This window comes from Clinocottus analis, unplaced genomic scaffold (assembly GCF_023055335.1).
Source record: "Clinocottus analis isolate CAN_PGR_092001 unplaced genomic scaffold, fCliAna1.0.p SCAF_3, whole genome shotgun sequence".
Classification (NCBI taxonomy): Eukaryota; Metazoa; Chordata; class Actinopteri; order Perciformes; family Cottidae; genus Clinocottus; species Clinocottus analis.
In genome coordinates this window covers 15,990,240-16,010,857 of record NW_027176042.1, presented here as the reverse complement: position 1 = coordinate 16,010,857, position 20,618 = coordinate 15,990,240, and the positions used below count along the sequence as shown (strand labels likewise).

The 20,618-nt window shown below is 43.3% G+C and overlaps 1 protein-coding gene across 2 annotated transcripts; it reads left to right on the top strand.

Moving 5' to 3' along the window:
- Positions 1-4,950: 4,950 nt before the first annotated feature.
- On the top strand, positions 4,951-20,394 carry prdm2b (PR domain containing 2, with ZNF domain b). Of its 2 annotated transcripts, XR_011078577.1 has the most exons (8): positions 4,951-4,974; positions 5,317-5,469; positions 6,175-6,301; positions 8,692-8,796; positions 8,982-13,510; positions 14,114-14,235; positions 16,313-16,412; positions 20,123-20,394. XR_011078577.1 is itself a non-coding variant. In XM_068594104.1 (6 exons), the coding sequence occupies exons 1-6, from the start codon at positions 4,966-4,968 to the stop codon at positions 14,129-14,131; spliced, it is 4,941 nt and encodes a 1,646-aa protein (XP_068450205.1). In that variant the 5' UTR covers positions 4,951-4,965; the 3' UTR covers positions 14,132-15,770. The 2 variants fall into 2 exon arrangements, 1 of the variants encoding a protein (XP_068450205.1); XM_068594104.1 differs by lacking the exons at positions 16,313-16,412; positions 20,123-20,394 and having other exon boundaries at positions 14,114-15,770.
- The last annotated feature ends 224 nt before the right edge of the window (positions 20,395-20,618 follow it).

Sequence of the window (20,618 nt, the reverse complement as noted above, 5' to 3'; positions counted from 1 at the left end):
TCACATTGAAAAAGCTTTAAGAATGGATGATCAGATCAAATGGGTGCCTCACAATCGTTAAGTGTTATATCCTTTAAGAATCTGTCATGATTGGTTCGATGACACCCTCATGTGGGAGACGAGGAGTCATAAAAGGCAGGAGGACCTGGGGCAGCTGTCAGCCTGCTAGACATGGGGAGGTCATCAGGGTGGAGCAGGGCTAGAGGAATTTGGCACCGCTTGAGCAGTAAGGGTGAAAGCTCGTGAAATAGGGCCAGCCATGAATCAGCACATCTGCTTGAGAGATGCTTCAAGCGCTGAAGTTACAGACTCTGAAGAAGCAGTTGAGGTACATGAATGTTCCCCAACATGACGCGAAAGAACAGGTGGAATAATTACGAATGGAAACTCAAAACCGGAGATGCGATTAATATAAGAACCCAGAGTGTGCCGATTGCCAGATTTTCAGAGTGAGAACCATGTGTGCTTAGGTCATGCCCTAAGACGTTGTAACACAAATCCTTTCATATCGAGGAACAGAAATAACTGTGTTACATTTCCTGTGAGGTTTATGTAAGAAAGAACTCAAATAGATGCAGAGACACGTTGCATGATTGCTCCCGTTCGACCATGCAGAGAAGGTTTTGATTTTGCTACCGAAAGAGGAACAACCAAACCAGGAGACCACACGTTCACGGACACAACCTGTTCATGGGAGCACAGCAGCCTCTAGTGGCCACAGACACCGTGACAACAGCCTCCATTACCTGGCATGGCCTTTGAGAGCTGATGTGACATGTGGGAACTGAAGTAACACATCATCCAAACAGGAACTGAATCCTACTGAAGCTAATTCTGGTCTCATCAACGCCTGCACAGAGAACACAGGACACAAACTGCACAGAGATCGATTAAGAGTTTGGTCTGAGTTGTTGTTATGGTTCTTGAAAGCAATCAGAATGTTTTCTGGTTTCTCCCCATGGAGGCGATGTTGAACAATATGATAATACATACCGGGAGAAGATTTTTGAATTTGTCTCCATCGAAGATGTCCCTACTTTTACTTTTCATTGCCAGGCAGCTGCAGCTTCACTTTAACATCTCTGTGGGACTTTAATGTGTCCGGTGAATAACCAAAACAAGCATTCCTGTCTGATTGTTTTACCAATTAACAGGTCTTCAAATAAAATGTAGACTGCTGCAACAAGATGTAGATATTGATTGAGCATTTAGAGGCCTTAATCCCGTAATGCTGGAAAATTGCACCGTTATTGTTGATCTTCATGTCCATTTGAAGACTTTTGCTCCAAAATGGCATATGCACCGACTTGCCAGTTTATTAAGTTAACCAAGCTAAAAAAAAACATGCATTATATTGACACAGTGTCTCCATCACATTTACAAATAAACATCAGTAACTAAATAAAAATGGTAAATAACAGAAAAGGATGTCAGGATGTCAGGATTCCAGTTTATGAATTCAGTGCCGGAAAAAACACAAAATGCAAAGATGAATTATCCGTGTTATCTTGAAATTATTTGAAAGATATCAAACACTTTCAACAGTGTGCCTATAACGACAAACTACTTTCTACAAAAGGACCATGCAGTGACATCAACAATAAAACTGTTTTTTATCAAAAACTGAACATTAGAAAAGAGGATGTATTGCAGGATGTTTGTTGACTACATCAGTTTTAGGTGTACCTATTAATCTGGCGACTGAGTGAATATAGTATAATAAGAAACTAACCTTGAAACTTTGGCATCATCACAACTCACATGAAACTAACTGCACGCTGTGTGTTAGTCCACTGTTGAAATTGTTTGATATCTTCAAAATAATGTCAAGTTAACGTGGATAACTCATCTTTGCATTTTGTGTTTTTTCAGGCACTGAATTCATAAACTGGAATCCTGACAATTTAATAACTGTTGAATGTGTTTTAACTGTTTAATTGTTGTTTGATTTCTAATCTCAGTCATACCAAAACAGTGTTAAAGCTGAATTTTTTAGACATTCCCCTCATTTGTTTTGAACTTTTAAATTCGTCACTTTTGCTCATCAGTCGGAAGGTGTTTTTTAATTTTTTTTTAATAATAATAGCATAATTAAATAAACAACTCACAATGGGTAAAATCATTGATTACCGTTAAGCCTGCTTTTATTGAGTTCTCCTTAGCTATTCATGGATGCACAGATGGCACCAGCCCACAGGCCCATTATGCTCACAGATGAACCTAAGCAAGGTACTTAATTGGCATGGTTTCATGTGAGGCTGCATTGTGGACACAGGACTGGAGCCACTGTCTGCAGGAGAGGACACCAGGGAGTCGTCTCCACATACAACAAACAAACAACAAAAAACTCAAACATTTCTGTTCCATCGCTGTGAGAGTCTGACAGGCTGCCTCTCCCCAAACACAACACAACACGATCCGAGTTACAGAGGAGGCTTTCGACTCAATCCTCCATCCGCCATTTTCAGCAGATTGAAAGCAGGTAGAGCACTCACACACACACACACACTCACACTCACACACACACACACACACACACACAAAAAACAAATCCCCGGTCACATGAAGCAGGTAAGTGCGAGTGTAAGTAGCCTAACCCCCCCAAAACCCCTCCGACAGGCGGCATTGAGGAAGAAACGCAGCGTGCTGCGGCCAGCATCGGGAGGAAGGAGGGCGGACGGTGTGACTACAAGGGGAACAATGCACTGCATCCTCCAGGCGCTGTACGCTTTACCTACCCGGGCTTTTTTGTTCATGTCTTTGTCAACTTTTTTTGATGCGTGCAGGCAAACCGCTTTAAAAAAAATCGGCTTACACACACACACACACACACACACACACACACACACACACACACACACACACACACTTGCACACACTCACGTTGAAATCTCTCCATTTGTTGCTTGAGTTGGAGGGGATTAAAACATGTCTGATCCCAAATCCAGCACCAGAGGATTCAAATCAAATGAACCTAAAAGTGCATTTTACCTTTACATTTAAGGAGTGTTGAATAGCAGAAGCTCCACGGATCTTTGACGACGAGGGTTCTTGTCTGAGCTTCGTCTGCCGTGTTCTTTGCTTTTGAGATGATGCCTGATCAGTAAGTCAAGTAAGAGTCGTTAAAGTCAAAAGATCCGCTCGTGAGGTATGTTTAAAAAAAAAAAAAAACACATTTTTACACAACACATGGGTCAGTCAGCTTCTGAACAATTGGCTTTCAAACAAAACAAAAAAACAAGTTACTAAAGCATAGCACTGTATTGGAAAATTCGCATTACAATTAAGGCAAGAAAGTTAATTTAATTGGTCGGTTTATCAAGAGAAAATAGGCTTTACTTTTCTGATAATCAGAAGACATTTTAATGGTTTTCTTAGCAACATTCAGTAGTTTAAGTCAGAAATCTTAAAGTTCTGCATATTTGAATATGTGTAGTCTTGGTGCTGTGTTCATCTTTTCCCTGAGCTATATTTTTGGAGATATAGCTGACTTTAAACAATTTAATAATTTAAATTCATCATGTTGGAGAGCACTTCTGATATTCTTTTGGTAAACCTTTTGTGAACAGTTCAACTTAAAAATCATTTTAAAAAACTAATTCACAATATAAGTTCTGATTAGTTGGAGCCCTAAATAACATGTGGCATTGATTCGTAGGCTACACTTCTTATTTGCTATATTTATGAAAAAGTATAACCTGTGAGTTAAATTTGCACATCACAACCTTCATGAAGCCCATTTGTAAAGCTTTCTCCTGTCATGAACATTAGTAGGCCGGGACCCCTGTTAAAGATGTGTCGGAGTAGATTTAGTTTTAATCTGGTTCAATGTGTCAGAGTTAGTTGGAAAACCTCAACACTTTCAAGGGAAAATTGTATCAGACAGTTTGTCATGAGGCTACAATTGTAGCGCATCAATTCAAGTGTGCTGCTACTTTTTAACCACTTACTTGAGTCATAGCTCTATGTGGTAACGTCCCATTAAGAGTTGGTGCCCACTGTCTTTTGAAACCTACCTGAAAACACAAATCTACTTCTTGCAATCTATAAATTGAGTGTATTGAATGTTCGACATGTCAGCCATTCTTGTATTTGACATTTTTACAGGGCGTTGATGCGTTTTGATAACAACACATTTGATGTATTGCAGATCATGGCTATCGTTGGAGGGACAGTGGAAACTTTAGATGACATTCCAGGTCACATGTGGAAGGGTTTGCCTGACTGTTTGAGTCTGGGACCTTCTGCTGTAAATCAAAGTCGCGTCGGTGAGTACAAAAGAGTGTGTGTGTGGTGAGGGAGTGTGAAAGACAGAGAGATCTGAGGTAGGTGGTTAATCTGAGTTTCTCTGTGCTTTGTTAACATAGCCAGGCCAGCCGCTCATGCGTTTTAGTGCATGTGAGTCTCGCTGGTGTGCCCCACTGGTTAGCTCATGACCACTGGTTTGTACTGCACTCAGACAGCGGTAATGTCAGATAATGCCATGTTGACAGTCACGTGGAGGCAATAAATATGCTCTGGATCCCGTATGGAGAACACAACACGATCAGAGTTAAAAAAACAATATGTGAGGTCGTCGGGAGAGAGAGACAAATACTTTTTCCTCCCGATTGAATTCCATTGATTTCAATTCTCATTTCTCAAATGTACAACTTTAAAAATGCCGACCAGCAGCAAATGACAGTGAGACTAGACTGTGTTGGAAAATGGAGAACTTTTATCGCATTTGTGGATGATCAAATAGTGTCAACAAAAGTGAATTCAAATGCTAGTTATGCTATTAGGTTGTACATAGCTATTCTTTAAAACTGGCGAATAAAGGCTCAAATGTAATCTAAATTTAAGATGTTTTACTAATTCTTATTTACAGGTGTCTGGGCCACTCAGTTCATCCCTAAAGGCAAGAGGTTTGGCCCATTTGTTGGAGAGAAGAAAAAAAGGTCCCAGGTGACCAGTAACGTGTACATGTGGGAGGTACGTTCCAGGCTGTTCTTTTGGCATTGTTCCCTAAAATACTCTCTGCGCCTTTATCTTCTCTGCATAGCTAAAACGAGCCGAACTACTTCCGACATTTTCAGTAGATTATGCAAGTAGCTTGTATAATCTCTAGTCACCTGTAAGAGTTGTATGACACATTAACAAGGTCCAACTGCTGTTCTGGGGGAAATTATTAAAAAAAAACTTTGTTACATTGCTATGACAAATGCTGCTGATTACGTTTAAGTTCCCACTTAGGTAAAGGTTACCACATTTAGTGCTTCTGTCCAGTTCTTTTAGAGCTACATATTAAAACATAATTGTACGTGTGTCCTAAAGGTTTACTTCCCAGCGCGGGGATGGATGTGTGTTGACGCCACAGACCCCATGAAGGGGAACTGGCTGCGATACGTGAACTGGGCACGCTCAGGTGAAGAGCAGAATCTCTTCCCCCTGGAGATCAACAGAGCCATTTACTACAAAGTGTTAAGGGTAGGTCAAACGCATGCACGCAGCCTATAAGTCATACAACCAGGGGCACATGTGTAAGTTAATATTAAAATGCTGTTATAATGCCGTCCAGTTCAACACCATTGCAAACTACAACCCCAATAATTAGATTAGATAAGATATAAGATAATCATTTATTAGTCCCGCAGTGGGGAAATTTCAGGATTTCACAAGCACGAGACACATAGTAAAATACAAAAACAAGCAACAGTAATAAAAACAGTGAAGAAAAAAGCCACAATAGTAATATTATGTATGTCTGTATATAAAAATATAGTTAAGTTAACAGTGTCAATCACAACTGAACCTGATTATTATTTAACGGTTGGCTAGAAGTGAACATCTTGCACCACTGTGTAAAACTGGCATAATACTGTAATATAGTGCATAATTTCATCAGTTTGAAATCCCTCACTGTGATGTAAGGAAGCTTAACACCCATTAATATGCACGTCAAAGTGGTTGAATGCAGTTATGGTAACTACATCACACAATAAACGTGCCATCCAAAAATGTGCACTGTTGGTGAATGTACTGCAGACTATGGGGAAAACGCTGTCAAATTCCAACACCCCCTCCACCCCCCACACCTAAGACAGATAAGATGCACAGTGGCCCAAATATCCCCTTTGCCTCCCAGCAAGCCGAGCTGTGATTGGTGGCCGTCCTCATCTCTCATTGTTGCAGCCTATCGGGCCGGGAGAGGAGCTGCTGGTGTGGTACACTGTGGAAGACAACCCTGAGATAACAGCTGCACTGGAGGAAGAAAGAGCCAGCAGTCAGAGCAGGAAAAATTCACCCAGGGCGAAGCGAGGTGAGGCCTTACTACCGTTCACCGAGATGCCATTCGTGACTCCGTGTCGGTGCCCGCGATGTGTGCTTTCCCCTCGCGGCCGCGCACCAACTCGGCCACAGATTGATTTCTTCGCTGCTCAGTCGAAGTTGTAACAGGGGGGGCTAACGCTAAGCTAGCTGTGCTGCAACCGACGGCAGGCTAGTGGGAGCTAACGTGAACGATGTGTTGGAGCTTTTCTCTCCACTTTCACACCCGATCCCGAAACTCGTCGCTGCGAGCACATTTATCTCCCCAAATAACGGCCGATCCGGGCAACTCGTTGCCGTTTAGCCCCACGTGTAGCTGTTAAACGGGCACCCGGGGGCAACTTTTAGTTGCTTTTCCTCCTCCTCTGGGTCTTGACGTTGTCGAGGATGTGACCTTCCTTGAGTTCCTAAAGCATGAAAGCCATCCATCGGCGAGCCTCTACTTGATGGTGGCCTAGCAGCTTTGGCTAGTTAGCCCGCTGCTTTATTCGACTGCGGGCTGATTGTCGTATGTATTGGATAACAACATGAAATGTGGCTGCCATATCCTGTGGGGGGTTATCTAAAATGATCATTCTCTCGGTTTTGGGTCCACAATAACCGGTTCATCGAGTTGTCAGACTTGGGTGTTGCATGCTAGCGTGAAGCTAAAACGGCTAAGGTCTGAGAGCACGGAAATCCCAGAGAGTACAGAAGCAGATGGCAAACTGAGAGGAGTGCATTGTTATTAACAACTTATTATATCGATACGACGGGGAGACTGTTGTCGCAGTGGCACTCTTTGTGTGTTATAGCCCGGTTTCATATCGATAACATTTTGTGGCTTCAGGCAGACAAACAAAACCGGAAAATAACGCCATAGAAACGTAATTTCGTCAACCTTTTTTCAATAACGATACCGTTTGGGTTCAGCAAATTAATGATAACTGGAAAATGTACAACATATTGTACAACAACATTTAATATGGCTGCTTTATGTCACAATTGCACGTTTTTTTCTCCCCAGTATGAACTTTGGACATAGTCTCTCCATCTTATGGGTTGTGTGTGTGTGTGTGTGTGTGTGTGTGTGTGTGTGTGTGTGTGTGTGTGTGTGTGTGTGTGTGTGTAATTCACTGAGGGGCCATGAAGAAGAAGTTAACTGGGGAAAAAAAGACATTCAGAATCAGTTTTTGATACTTCCTGTTTTCACCTATCCATCCTAAAGCATGCAGGGTTGGAGGCATTGTGAAGTGTGTTGTAATGCATGATAAAGACGCTTTACATAAATATCACATTGGAAAAAGCAACCACGAGAATGCGTTAGTGTTGATGAATGCTTGCAAATGTTATTCAGAGACTCATTCTTAGTGTAGATGCAATTCAATAAACACTTAAATACTGGCAACATATAGAAGGTAGCTCTGAAATGTCTGTGACACAAGGTAGGAAACAAATTGTGGGGGCTGGGAGCTATATGTCCTGAGTTTTTATTTTTGCTTTACCGTGGGGGTTTGTGCCTTTTTTATTATGTGCCCAACAGGAAATAGCTTCGAGCACATCATCTCTTTATACTGCAGCGTTGTGGCTTTTGGCAGCCCTTTACTGTACTGCAAAGTCAACCTTGGTGAAGTTAGCTTACCTATCCTGCTAGCTTCTTCAGAATATCAAACACAATGCATGTTATCTAACCATTGTGTGTCAGGTCAGTGTGCTTGCACTGCAACTGTGGATATTAAAAATGTTAAAAAAAAACACAGAGAAGGCTACGGCCCCTAAATGCTAGTTAAATGTTTGTGTAGTTTAGCAGAATACCTGTGACCATGCTGGTCAGATGACTGACCTGCAACATGTGTTTCTCTGGTATAAAAAAAGCTTTGTGGTCCAGGTCAGATGACCTTGTTGACAGTCTTCATGATGAGGAGGTCCCAGGAAAGCCTCTTGAGTCAGACAGACATTAAAGTTACTGACGCATCCTTTTGACTGCAATACAAAGCTGTTTTGTGCTTTCGTCTGTGTTTTGTTGTTGTAATTTGAGTACCCAAGGTGGAAAAGTAAATTAGTTTTTTAAATAGGCATAGGTTTTACATGTTTCGTGGGTCCAATAATCATATTTTACACGTGTTCTATTTTTAAGTCACATTAAAGTCTTGTCGTCCCTCCTTCTAGAATTTACTTTGCAATAAATAACCAAACCACAGCAACAATCGATCTTAGACAATGTCATTTGTATTGGTGTCCTGTTGAGGAAGATTCTGCTGATGGAATATTTGTGGGAAAAACCTAGCACTGGTTACAAAATATCTTTATACTAATATTAGGTTTTGACAATCTTCATTTTTATAACTGTTTGCTTTTGAACAAGTCTGATACAGAGATGTTTGTGTGCGCATGTGCTTGCAGCCAAAAGAAAGCTGTTGGAGAGAGCCAGACAGGCTGGTTCGGGTGGATTCAAGAAAACACGCGTAACTAAACCTACTGTCAAGGAGATGTGGGATGAAGAAGAAGGTAAGGTGACTTATTGTTAGGGGTAACTGGCCACTTTTTTTTACCCACTTATTTATGAACATGTATCAGGTAGTTACTTAGCCTATTTAAAATAAAAATAAAATGTATGTGTAACTGTGTACAGATACTCCTGAAATGGTTTGAGGTAAAAGCATAACTTCACACTCCTGCTAATTTGTTTACAGGTTTGAAGGAGGAGGACGAGAGGCCGTCGACCGTAGGGCCCTCACAGGAACACCGGGAAACCCATCCCATGAGAAGCAGTGATCGTAGGGATGTGGAGAACATGCCAACAGTGATGACTCGCAAGGGAAATGGGGAGGAGGAAGAGGAAGAAGAGGAGGATGCTGATGATTTGGAGGAACTGCGTGAAGCACAGCAGCAAACTGCTCAGCGTGGGCCTTATTCCATACAAAATAAGCAGCCGGGCTCATTGCTGATCTGCGCCGAAGAAAGCCTTAAGGATCCACAAGGAAAGGTTGAGTCTCCCTCGCTTGCAGAGCAAGAACCACAGGTTGATCTTGATCCGGATCTCGACCCTGACCCCGATGGTGACCTTGAGGGTGATCCCCATGGAGAGTCGTATCCCTGTCAGCACTGTGAGCGCCACTTCTCCACGAGACAGGGTCTGGAACGTCACATACACATTCATGCCATCACTAACCAGCAAACACAACTGTTCAAGTGCCGGTACTGCAGTAAATCCTTTGGCTCACAGGTGGGGCGGCGGCGGCATGAGAGACGGCATGAGAGTGGGCTTAAGAAAAGGCCTGGCTCTCTGGCAGGCACTGCCAGTCTACTCAGTTCTGTGATGCAGACTGATGGTTCAAGTCCCGACTGCACCAGCCCAACAAGTCACTATATAGCCATAGGGTCCCAGGTTACTGGAGGACCTCTGCACAACTCTGAGATGCAGAAAAAGGAGTTGGGGCCTTATGCTGACCGTCCTTTTATATTGGATGAAAATGGGGAGTCAAAGGAACTCCATCCCTGCAAATACTGTAATAAAGCGTTTGGCACACACACAAATATGCGACGACACCAACGTAGAATACATGAACGGCATTTATTACCAAAGGGAGTTCGCAGGAAAGGCATGCTGCTGCAAGAGGCATCCGTGCAGAAACAACAGCAGCAGCAGCCTGATGAGTCACCTAACACCAGCCCTCCGCCCGTCTACGTGCCCAGTGCGGACACAGAAGACGAGGTAGACAGGGATGATTATGCAGTTGACATATCCAAAAACATCTCTGAGAATTTGAGCTTCTACATTGACGGCAAGATTGTGTCGACCAGTTCAGTGAGCAGCTGTGAGGTGATAGAGGTGGACTCCAGATCTGCAGCTCTGTTCGGTCTGGACAGAGTCATCATCAGTCCAAATCAGATCAGTCAGGCTCTAAAGGCAGAGGGTCGAACCAGCATTGTGAAGCAAATCTCCAACATTGGCCAGCCAGCAGCAAAAAGAAGAACATCCACGCCCCCATTTGTTCCCAGCCTTAAAGTCGAGACGGAGTCAGCATCTCTCGCAGCCTCTTCATCCTCTTCATCATCCTCTACATCTTCCTCATCTAACTTGTTAGTGGGTGGACTGTTTCAACAAGCTGCCGATTCATCAGCATTTCAACGAGAGAAAACTGTTTATCTCTCACCTAAACTCAAACAGCTCCTTCAGACACAAGACATTCAGAAATCCACCCTGGCCCTGATAACAGAAAGCCATAGACTGGCCTCGCCGCTGTCGGTCACCCAGCTGCCAGGGGCTTCAGGCAGGTTTAAAAGGAGAACATCCTCTCCACCGTCATCTCCACAACTCAGTCCTGCATGTAAAACGGAGAGCTGTAAATCCGAGGTGGTGAGCTCCTTCACCCTAAAGGTGCCAAAGCTAGAAATCCTCAGTGCATCATCCCCTGGGAGCCTACTGGACAAGGAAGATGGAGACAGTCTGAACCTTTCTGAAAATAACATGCACGGCCAAACCTCATCTAATAGCGGTGGAAATTCCTGTAATCAGCAGCCCTTGGACCTTTCAAACTCTGTCACCAGGAGGAGGGACAGCTCGAACAAGGTGCTTGGCGATTCAGCTCTCGATTTAAGCTTCCATCGGAAGAGCAACGTCGAGCCTGAGTTTAAGGGAGGTCCAGCCCCACAGCCAGTGACGAAAAAGAGAAAGCCGAACACTAGCATGCTTGAAAAGGTGCTGATGAATGATTATTTAGGTCTGCCGTTGCCAGGAGATGAGGGCCCCTCGGCCGTAGCAAATTTGAGTTGTTTCCACCCTCGCTCTCCAAGCATTGCGACAGAGTCTGCCCACCCTTCTCCACCCTCTTTGACCCCTGTCCCCATGAACCCCCCTTCTCCCGGCAACTCCAGTGTGACATCCCCGACACCACCACCTCCTCTACTACCTACCATACCATCTTCGCCAGCTATGCCGAGCTCTCCTCTTTCTCAGCCTTCAGACTCTTCTGCCCAGAGATCTCTGCCTGTCCTCTCGCCAAAAATGTCTCCAAGATCAGTTGAACACAATCACCTGTCAGACTCTGAGGACAATATGTATGCTGACGAAGACGAGGAAGGAAACCATAGCTCTGAGCCACAGGACTTCCCCAACACTCCACTTAAAGATCCTGTTCAGCGCTCAGCTTCATTAAGCCCTCCTGAGCCGACATCGATGGCTCTGGCCGATATGGAAGAAGACGTTTCCCCGACTGCATCTTCTGTCGCAATGGCAAATGGCAAAATTAACCAAAACCTTGACTCGGTAACAGAGGAATCTCTTGCTGTCCTCTCACCCAAGCCAGAATCCTCATCTTCCTCATCTCCTACTCCTGCATCTCATGATCCATCCCCAACACTGGTTATATCATCCTTCCCTCAGATCAAGATAAAAGAAGAGCCGGAGCCCTGCATAGATGAGCTGCCAGTTATGAATCATGCACCTCCGGATGGGGTTGACTCTTCACCTCAGCTCCCTGCTCCTGATAAACCGTCTGATAAAACCTCTGAGGCAGAGGAAGTCGACTCAACATACTGCAAGACCTTCGTGTGTAATGTCTGTGAGGAGCCGTTCAACTCCATCAAAGAGCTCAGCGGACACATCGCTGAGCATGCTGCAGATTGGCCCTTCAAATGTGAATTCTGTGTGCAACTGTTTGGTGACGCTCCAGCACTGCTGGCTCACCGGACAACGCTACACGGAGTGGGCAGGATTTTTGTGTGCTCTGTTTGTTCCAAGGAGTTTGCGTTTCTCAGTAACCTCCAGCAGCACCAAAAGGATTTGCATCCAAACGAGACATGTTCACATACCACTGTAGAAAGTGGCAAGCTCAGGCCACAAAACTACACGGATCCATCCAGAGCCAAAGAGGAAAGCAGTCCTTCAACACCAGCACCAGAGATGACTGATGAAGCTGCTCCACACAGTGACACTGATGTAGCAAAAGAAGAGCCGGATGTTAACGGTAATCATACAGAGGATGGGACAGAGGACCCCAATGAGGAGCTGTACACTACAATAAAGATCATGGCCTCAGAAGGGGGGAAGCCTAAAGCCCCGGATGTTCGCCTTGGCATTAACCAACACTACCCTAGTTATAAACCACCCCCTTTTCCCTATCACAGCCGTTCCCATGCTGGCTCGGTGGCCTCTGCTACTAACTTTACCACCCACAACATCCCACAAACTTTTAGCACTGCCATACGCTGCACAAAATGTGGCAACAGCTTTGACAACATGCCCGAACTGCACAAGCACATTTTGGCCTGTGCCAGTGCCAGTGATAAGAAGCGCTACACTCCCAAGAAAAACCCCATCCCCCTCAAGCAAATAGTGAAGAGTCCGAACGGAGTCGCGTCGCCCTCGGCAGCCATTGCAGGCCACAGTCCTTTCCGTAGAATGGGTCAGCCAAAGAGACTTAACTTTAATCAAGATACAAAAACAAAAATGAGTGCCCTCAGTAAAAAGAAAAACCAGCTAGTCCAGAAGGCAATTACACAGAAAAATAAAGCTGCCACTTCTGCAAAGAAGGCTACCGTTAAAGTGGAAGAAGAGCCGGCCTCTAACGTTTGCCCCCACTGCAGTCGGGAGTTTACTTATCCTGCGAGTCTCAGTAAACATATGGTATTCAGCTGTCCCATGAAGCCTGTTGTTAAAAAGGGCAAAAAAGGTCTAGCAGAGGTGAAAAAAGAGGCGGCGACGGTGGTAGATAAAAACATCAAGCTTAGAAAGAAAGCCTCAGACTGTGAAATACCACAGACGGAGCGGGAGCCTAAACCCCTCGGAAAGACCAGGGCTCGTAGCTCTGGAGCAGCAGACCCCGAACCCTCCCAGGCAAACAAAGGAAAACCCGCCGCGACGCTGGGCAGACTAAAGAGGCCTGCCTCATTCCCAGCACCGGTTTCTGCAAGCAAAAAAACAAAGAAGGGCCAAGTTCAGTCTCTACCTCCCACCCCGTCAGACCCCGACGCTCCCAGTGTGGCTGCACAACAACGGCCGGCCATGAGAATGCAGCGTATGGGCAAAGAGGCAGCACCCAAGAGATTAGCCGAGGCCAAATCGCCACCACCACAGCTGAAGAAAGAGGAGCGCTTCTCCCTTCGAATGAGGGAGCGAGTAGGTGGTCCAGTCACCAGGAGCTTACAAATGGTCAACGCCGCTCCTTCTGTTGAAGTGAAAACGGAAGAACCACCGACTCAAGAGCCAAAAGAGACTCAGGTGAGACAGAGTTTCTTTCTTTGTCCATCTGTGTTGGGGCCAGACGGATTAACCGGCCGGGCAAATGTTATCATACTGCAGACGTGTTGGTGTCACTGTACATGCCAGCCGAGTGGTCGGAAGAATTGGGGCATTTTATCAAGTGTTGCCGTCACATAGTTTCTCCACCAAAAATAATTAATCAAAATCTGAAATAATTTACTGATCCCTGGGGAGAAATTGGTGAAATGCTGACTTAACTTTTTAACTGCAAAATGTCAAGCTGAGTTTCTATCTTTGACACATTTATGCAGGAACAACTAGGGTCCGTCTGGACAATCTGGATTATATTTGTGTTGAACAAACTGCAGGATTAAGTGTGTTAGACGTGGTTTTCTCTGGTCAATGTAAAAAATATATTAAATACCTGCTAATATCGACATCAAAAGACTGGATCGGTCGGACTGAAATCTTAACCTCCTGTTACATAAAAGTAGACACGTGAATATTGACTTCATGAACGTGTTTATGTTTCAAGCCCGTGGGCTCATGTCTGCCTTGATTTGTCGCCGCTTCGCTACACAGTTCTTTGTTGGTAAACTTTGTCTGTCTTGTGTGTTACAGGAAGTGCTGATGAAGTGAGCCATGTAGACACTGTTGAGCTCATCTGGGTATCCGGTTCTCACCTCTCAGGCGACGCTCTGGACTAATCAAGGCACTGACGGCACTGAGGGCAACCTTTTGTGGTGGGATTATTCACATAAAACACGTGAAGTCTCTCGACTGCCTTTGCTGGATTTAAGGAGGGATTTCTCTTTATCTTCCATCTATCTTATGAACTGAACTGAGCCTCGATTTTAGCCAGCCTTGCAAAAAAAACAAATGGAGAAAAAAAACCTGTAAATGACAATGAGTTAATATATACAATACGAGTCATTACTTGACCCAAAACAGTAACATTAGGGCTCCGTTATGTTGGAAAGCTGATATATTGCAAATGGCAATCATGTATTGGCGAGGGTTAGGGAAAATAGTCTATTCTTTTGTTCCATATTTTCCCCCTTTGGTTGTTTAGATTTTTGGATATTTCCAGAGTCTCTTAATGCATGTGCAGAATAGAGCATTAAACTAGATTAAGCCAATTTCCATGTTTCTCCCAACGGGCACCTACTTCAGTTTATACATGATTTTCAAAGTTTGTATGTTTTGATTTAAATTTCTGTAGTCATTATATTGTAGAATATATCTTGCTGGTATATTTTTGTTTGGGAAACAAAAATGAAAATGGCAGTATTTTGCTGCAACAATTGGTCCTCAGGAACACTGTATATCTGTGTGGTAAGTATGTGTATGGTTATAGTTGGATGTGTGACCTGACAGCTATTCCTTTGGATAATTCTCAAGTATGTCATGTTTTTACTTGGTTTCTCATAATCTTGTTTAGCCAACGTTGGCAGTTAATTCGAGGTGTAAAATGATAGAAATTATTTTGTATTCTCCTAAAATATAACATCCGTCTTGAAAATTATTTTTTAATAACACTCATTCAGCCCAGTGTTTCTTACAGCACTTTAAAATAAACTGCCAAAATGTCGAGCTGCATCGGTAAGATTGGCTTAATTGAACGGTGAATAATGGAATGTATTCAGACACTTCGCAGACACTGGTATCTTGCACCAAATTGGTGCAAAGCATTCATCTAATCTCAAATACTACTTTTGAAATTGGTTGTTTCCGTTTCCAGCAATTTGACACATGAAAATGACACATGAACCAACTTTTATATGCCAAAATGCATGATGATAACTCAATTTCTCAAATAAGTTGAATGCAGAAGTGTTTTGTTTTTGTCTGTGCAAGTGGATGTGTGCAAAGATGTTTCATGTGTCGATTTTCTTTCAGGAGCCATACCATAATAACTTAATTGAACTTTCTTCTGAGGACAAAGTTATCTTGTTTATGTGCATTGATATGTTTGGCAAGTTTGTACCAATGGAAAGCTTATTTTTAGTTAATATTTTCCAGTGCTCATCCCACTTTCTCACTCTTGACCATATCAAGTTGTACCACAGGCTGTGCTTGAACGCTTGTAGCATGTTATGGGAAAGTAAATTGAACAATATGATTTGAAACTAATTTAATTTTCACGTGGAATCTTCATGTTTGCCTTTCAGCATCAAGATTATGTATTTAAGGATGAACAAAGACAAAAATCCCGAATGACCTCAAGTAAAACATTGCTGTAATTGACATAAATAATAATAAAAAAAAGTTTTTCAAATTTGTGTTTAAGGTTTTATTGTTTTTGCTTACAGGGCTTTCAATTATACAAGCTGTGTGAGATGGGAGTAGAAAAAAATGAATGGAATCGGTAGAATTTGTCTTCAAACATTGATCCAGGTCCATTTCCCCTCATTCAACTTCCTACTTTTATAGAAAGGGAGTTCTCAAGTTCATGATGTAATATCAATGTATTTCTATTATGGTTTACTGGTTATGTAAAAATCAATTACTTTGTGGCTGTAGAGAGATACAATGATTAACTGCCCTCTTTAGTGGCTCTGACTCTTTTTAAGGGTATTTCATTCACTGAGACCTTTTCTCATTTTATGTCTTTATTTTAATACAATGGATGTTCCTGCTATTTCGGCTGTAATAAAGTTGCCCAAATTACATTTGCTGATTGCCTTCTCGCTTGCACCCTGTCGGGGACCAGTATAGGATTCCAAAGTAAAAAAAAAAACAGTTTCCGTTTTATTTGAATAAGATAGAGGGCAGTGCTTCACATAAATCAGATTTTAAGTCGCTGCCTCTACTCTGCAGGTCAGCAAGCTGCTACTGGGGGGCCATGGCCACCGGCGGCCTGCTCGGTGCTGCGAGATCTGTTTCTATTTTGGGAGCAGTGCACTTGTCAGGTTGATATGTGAGTCCTACAGAACCTTAAATTCGCACCTCTGTGCACCTTCACCTTGTAGAGGGAAACGGGAGTGAACTGCAACAGTAGTTTGTTACTCACAGATATTTTATTTCACATTAAATGGGTCTGTGTTTGTGTCAGTTGAACTTTAAACGTATAAAATGTTTTGAGTCTGGCTATTACCCTTCTTCGCAACGATTGCTTCAGCTCCATATTGTAACTGTGTCTTATGACTTTATTATTAGTTTATTATTGTCCAGTGCCATAAATCCTAGCAGGAAAAATGTGCTGTGTTGTGCACACAGTCATTAATTATCTCAAATATACCATTGCCTCCTTTTTAATGTGGCAGTAGCACAGTTGATGTTTTTTCTTTAAGAGATGAAGCACAACAAAACTACCAACCACATAAAAAGGTGAATATACTATAAATTCAATTTAATCAAACCTATAAAGCTAATTCAAGTCTCCCAACATAAGAAATAAACAAAATACCAAACCAGGTACAAAGTAATGACATGATTGTGTGGGTAACAAGAAAGGGTATTAACAATATTTACACACATATATATATATATATATATATATATATATATATATATATAACATTAAATTTCCAATATCAAGAAGTTCTTTTTTTTAGTATAATTCATGCTTGAAACAAACCCGAATGAAATAACACATGAGAAACCTCCTAAATTGATGGATATTCATGTGTTGCAGCTTTAGTAAAAAAGAAATTTTCCTCATGTAATAATAAAGTATATAAAACAGTTTGTTTCTAAAGTATAGCCCAGTAAAAAAAAAAACGATAGTGTATTAACTTAAACCAAAAGCATCTCATCATCACTGACGGCACATTTGTCACCACGGAGCCCTTTCAAGGTCTCATCTGGCATATGTGCATCTGCTGAGATTATTTTAGTCCAGACGCCATCCATCACCGCTCACATACAGTAATGAGCTTTGAAGCCCACCGGACGGCCGGTGTGGAGCAGAAATGTGCCTCTGGCTTTGGGAACAAACTTGGAGAACTGGGGCGTCATGTGACTGGATCTTCACATGAGGTTATCGTGTTGATGGATGGGTTATGAATTAAATCCAATCTGTATGTTGGATGTGATCCACAGGCTGGATTTTTCTTTATACAGACGGATGAAGAGTCGTGTTTATTTGCCCCAGTGCCTTGATGGGATAGTTTATGACTGGATGTGGTTTATGACCGCTCCGCTGTGGGTGAGGAGGGGTGGGCTCTTGGTAGAGTGCTGCACCATACTCATGCTGTCAGGGTGAAATATCACGACACTCTCTCTTGATTGTTGTGTACGGAGCTTCAGCCCTATTCATAAAAATGTAATTCCATGCAGCTCTGTGCTTGGCTTCACGAAATAAACTACGATACCCCAGAGAGGCAGCTTTAATGCATAGAAGAGCACCGAGGCTGCTTAAGGGGCCCGGTTCTCAATTACCACGTTCAGACGGTTCAGGACAAGCATCTGTGTGTGGAAATAGACTCAAAGTAGCTGATATGCACTAATATTGCACTGAATATATATATATATATATATATATCTCGCATGAATGTAACGTAATAGAGTGTATTGGAGATTAGTGAACAAGATGTCACTGATCAGTGAAAACCTTATTTATCTCCACATTTTTAGATAAACTGATATTTACATGAATAGATTATACAACTTAAAACTACTACTATTTCATCCACCACTGAGAGAGTAGCTTAACAGCCCTTTGTCCTCTCTGTTTGAACGTTCCAAGTCGTTTTCACCTCTGAACACACCCGGCATCAATGTAAGGCGTGTCGGTCAGCCACGTGCTCTGTTGAACCTGTAACCACACCCAATAGTGATGTCACCAGGCCTTGAAGTACTCTTATCCTGCACTGCAGCAAGGTGAAAAGCAAAGACAGGCTTGTCAGGGGGAGTGAGGTTACTCTTTCAGCTAAATAAAGCGATACAAAACCAGTGATAACACCCTGATGTTAATACTATGTTTACCGTATTCATTTCTATGTAATTGTATTCCATTGAGCTGGTATAATATTATGATGTGTTTTTGATTATTTGCATCATCTTTTGATCTGATGTTGATTCAGCTTGTGTGTGAATAGCATCCTTGTAGCTTTCAAAGAAATATGCTTGTGTTTTCCTTTTCTTGCAACAAAAGATCTTGTTGAATACGAAGAATCTGGATCAGACTGGATCGCTAGTTTTAAACCATACTGGGAGTTGTCTTCGAGAGAGAATGATAGCCCGCCAGTGATGGGGAGACAGTGGGAGGGAATGACAGCTGCTCATACATGACAATATACAGCCTCCAAAAAAACCCACTATGCCTCTACTTCCTGTTCAAAGAGAATGACATTAAAGCGGATGAAGACGGAGAGATGTATCCTCTCGGGTATTACTCTCCAACACTTGAAAGTGAAGTGTCTCAAGTCTTCTTCTTGTTTGTATAAATGTCTGCATTCAGTTTGACCTTAGCATTCTTCAGATTTTAGTTGTGTGTTTATGCTCCCACATGCTGTTTGTTACTGCGTCTGACTTTGTGATTTTGGATTTAATCACGACTGAACCTCCTCCTGAGCAAACACGTTTATTTCGCAGCTATTTGGTTGTGATGTCTTGCAGTTTTTGTTTCTCACGTGCACCTGCTTCAAATCCTTCCTCCGAGCTCCCGCTGTCGTCCGTTGAGGGTCCTGCCATTTCCTTTTAAAACAGGAGGATGTGATGCGGGAATGTGAGTGCTGCGCTCAGGTCCCCGGTGGGCTCGCCCTGCAGAGCCGTGATGTGAGGGATGGCTCCGTGACAATGGGCTTCCTGGTAAAGTCCTTTTTCTTTCTTGTTGCTCTGGAGGAAATCGGTTGTTTAACGCCGGTTTACACGCCGCAGAAAGGTTAGACGGGGTTGGTAGTTGAATAATATGTTGGAATGCCAGAGTTTTGCTTGTGGTAGAGGTCTCCATGCCAACAGCTGCACAGTGAGTCTGTCTGTGCCTCTAAGGCATGAGAAGGTATTTTAAGACCTTGTAATGTCTGCTCATTTGATCTCATGACTGTTAATGTTTTATCACTACACCTTCGTGTACCTTTTAGCTGCAGTGTGTGAAGGGTATTTGTGGCTGTTGCACTACATAACGAGGCAAGTACGAGTTATTTTTCAGTTGAGTATGAGCTAATTTTATTTTTATACTCAGCAGTTTTCTACAATTCCTTTTCAAGATGAAGCCTCTGGAAACCACCAGCTGTACCAGCCCTACTTTTCACTTTTTATTCAAGCCCTCCACTTTCTCATCCTCTTTTTTTTTTTTTTCCTCAGCGCTGGGGGAAGATGAAGCACTCGAGTTTGCTAGAATCTGTTTCCCAGCAGCGGCCCGAGCTTTAAGATGGATCGAGGGGATTTGCATGGGGTGGAGAGAGAGAGAGAGAGAGAGAGAGAGAGAGAGAGAGAGAGAGAGAGAGAGAGAGAGAGAGATGTTACTGCTGAATCTAGCAAATGAGGGCTGTAGAAAGGGGAGGAGGGAGAGGGAGGAGAGGAAAGGGGGACCAGTCACACAGATCAGAAGACAGCAGTCCCGTCCTGTGCCCAGAGGACAACCGCTGCTGTCTCCTCACACTAGTGACGAGGGAGGATTGACTTCTACCTGCCGTAGACGCAGTGCTCACCCCTCGCCTCCCCTCTTTTTGCTCTTCCCTTCAGCCCAGCCTGTCTGGAGCCGCAGAGGACTGTCAGCCTGTACAGACGAAGCACAAGATCAGAGTGCTGGCAGAGCCACTGTGCCTACAGCTCTGCTACCTGCTCTACCACGCTCACACACGCACAAGCAAAATGCTTTCACAGGCACACATTCAGAGAACTTTCTCATTCGCGCACACACTTACACGCTGACGAGCAGGCAGGCACACCCCCTTCCATTATCTGTGCGGCGAGCAATTCTGCTCATATTGGTGTGAGCAGCGAGGGGCTGTACTCCGCTCCTCAGCAGCAGCAGCAGCAGCAGCAGCAGCAGCAGCAGGACGGGTCCAGAGGCGAGCAGTCATCACCAGAGATCACACACCAGCTTCTACAACTGAAGGCAAGGACACACCTTCTCCTTTTCCCTTTCTTCTTTCTTCTCTTTTCACCTCTGTCCACTTTTCTATCTTGATGTGACGCAGTGTTGCTGACCTTCCCTCATCCCCCTCCTCGCTCTTTC

What these genes read in the sequence shown, in the direction of transcription:
- prdm2b (XM_068594104.1), top strand. An exon ending in TTTACTACAAAGTGTTAAGG is followed by an intron (nt 5,470 to 6,174) that starts GTAGGTCAAACG and finishes TCATTGTTGCAG; the next exon opens with CCTATCGGGCCGGGAGAGGA. An exon ending in TTCACCCAGGGCGAAGCGAG is followed by an intron (nt 6,302 to 8,691) that starts GTGAGGCCTTAC and finishes ATGTGCTTGCAG; the next exon opens with CCAAAAGAAAGCTGTTGGAG.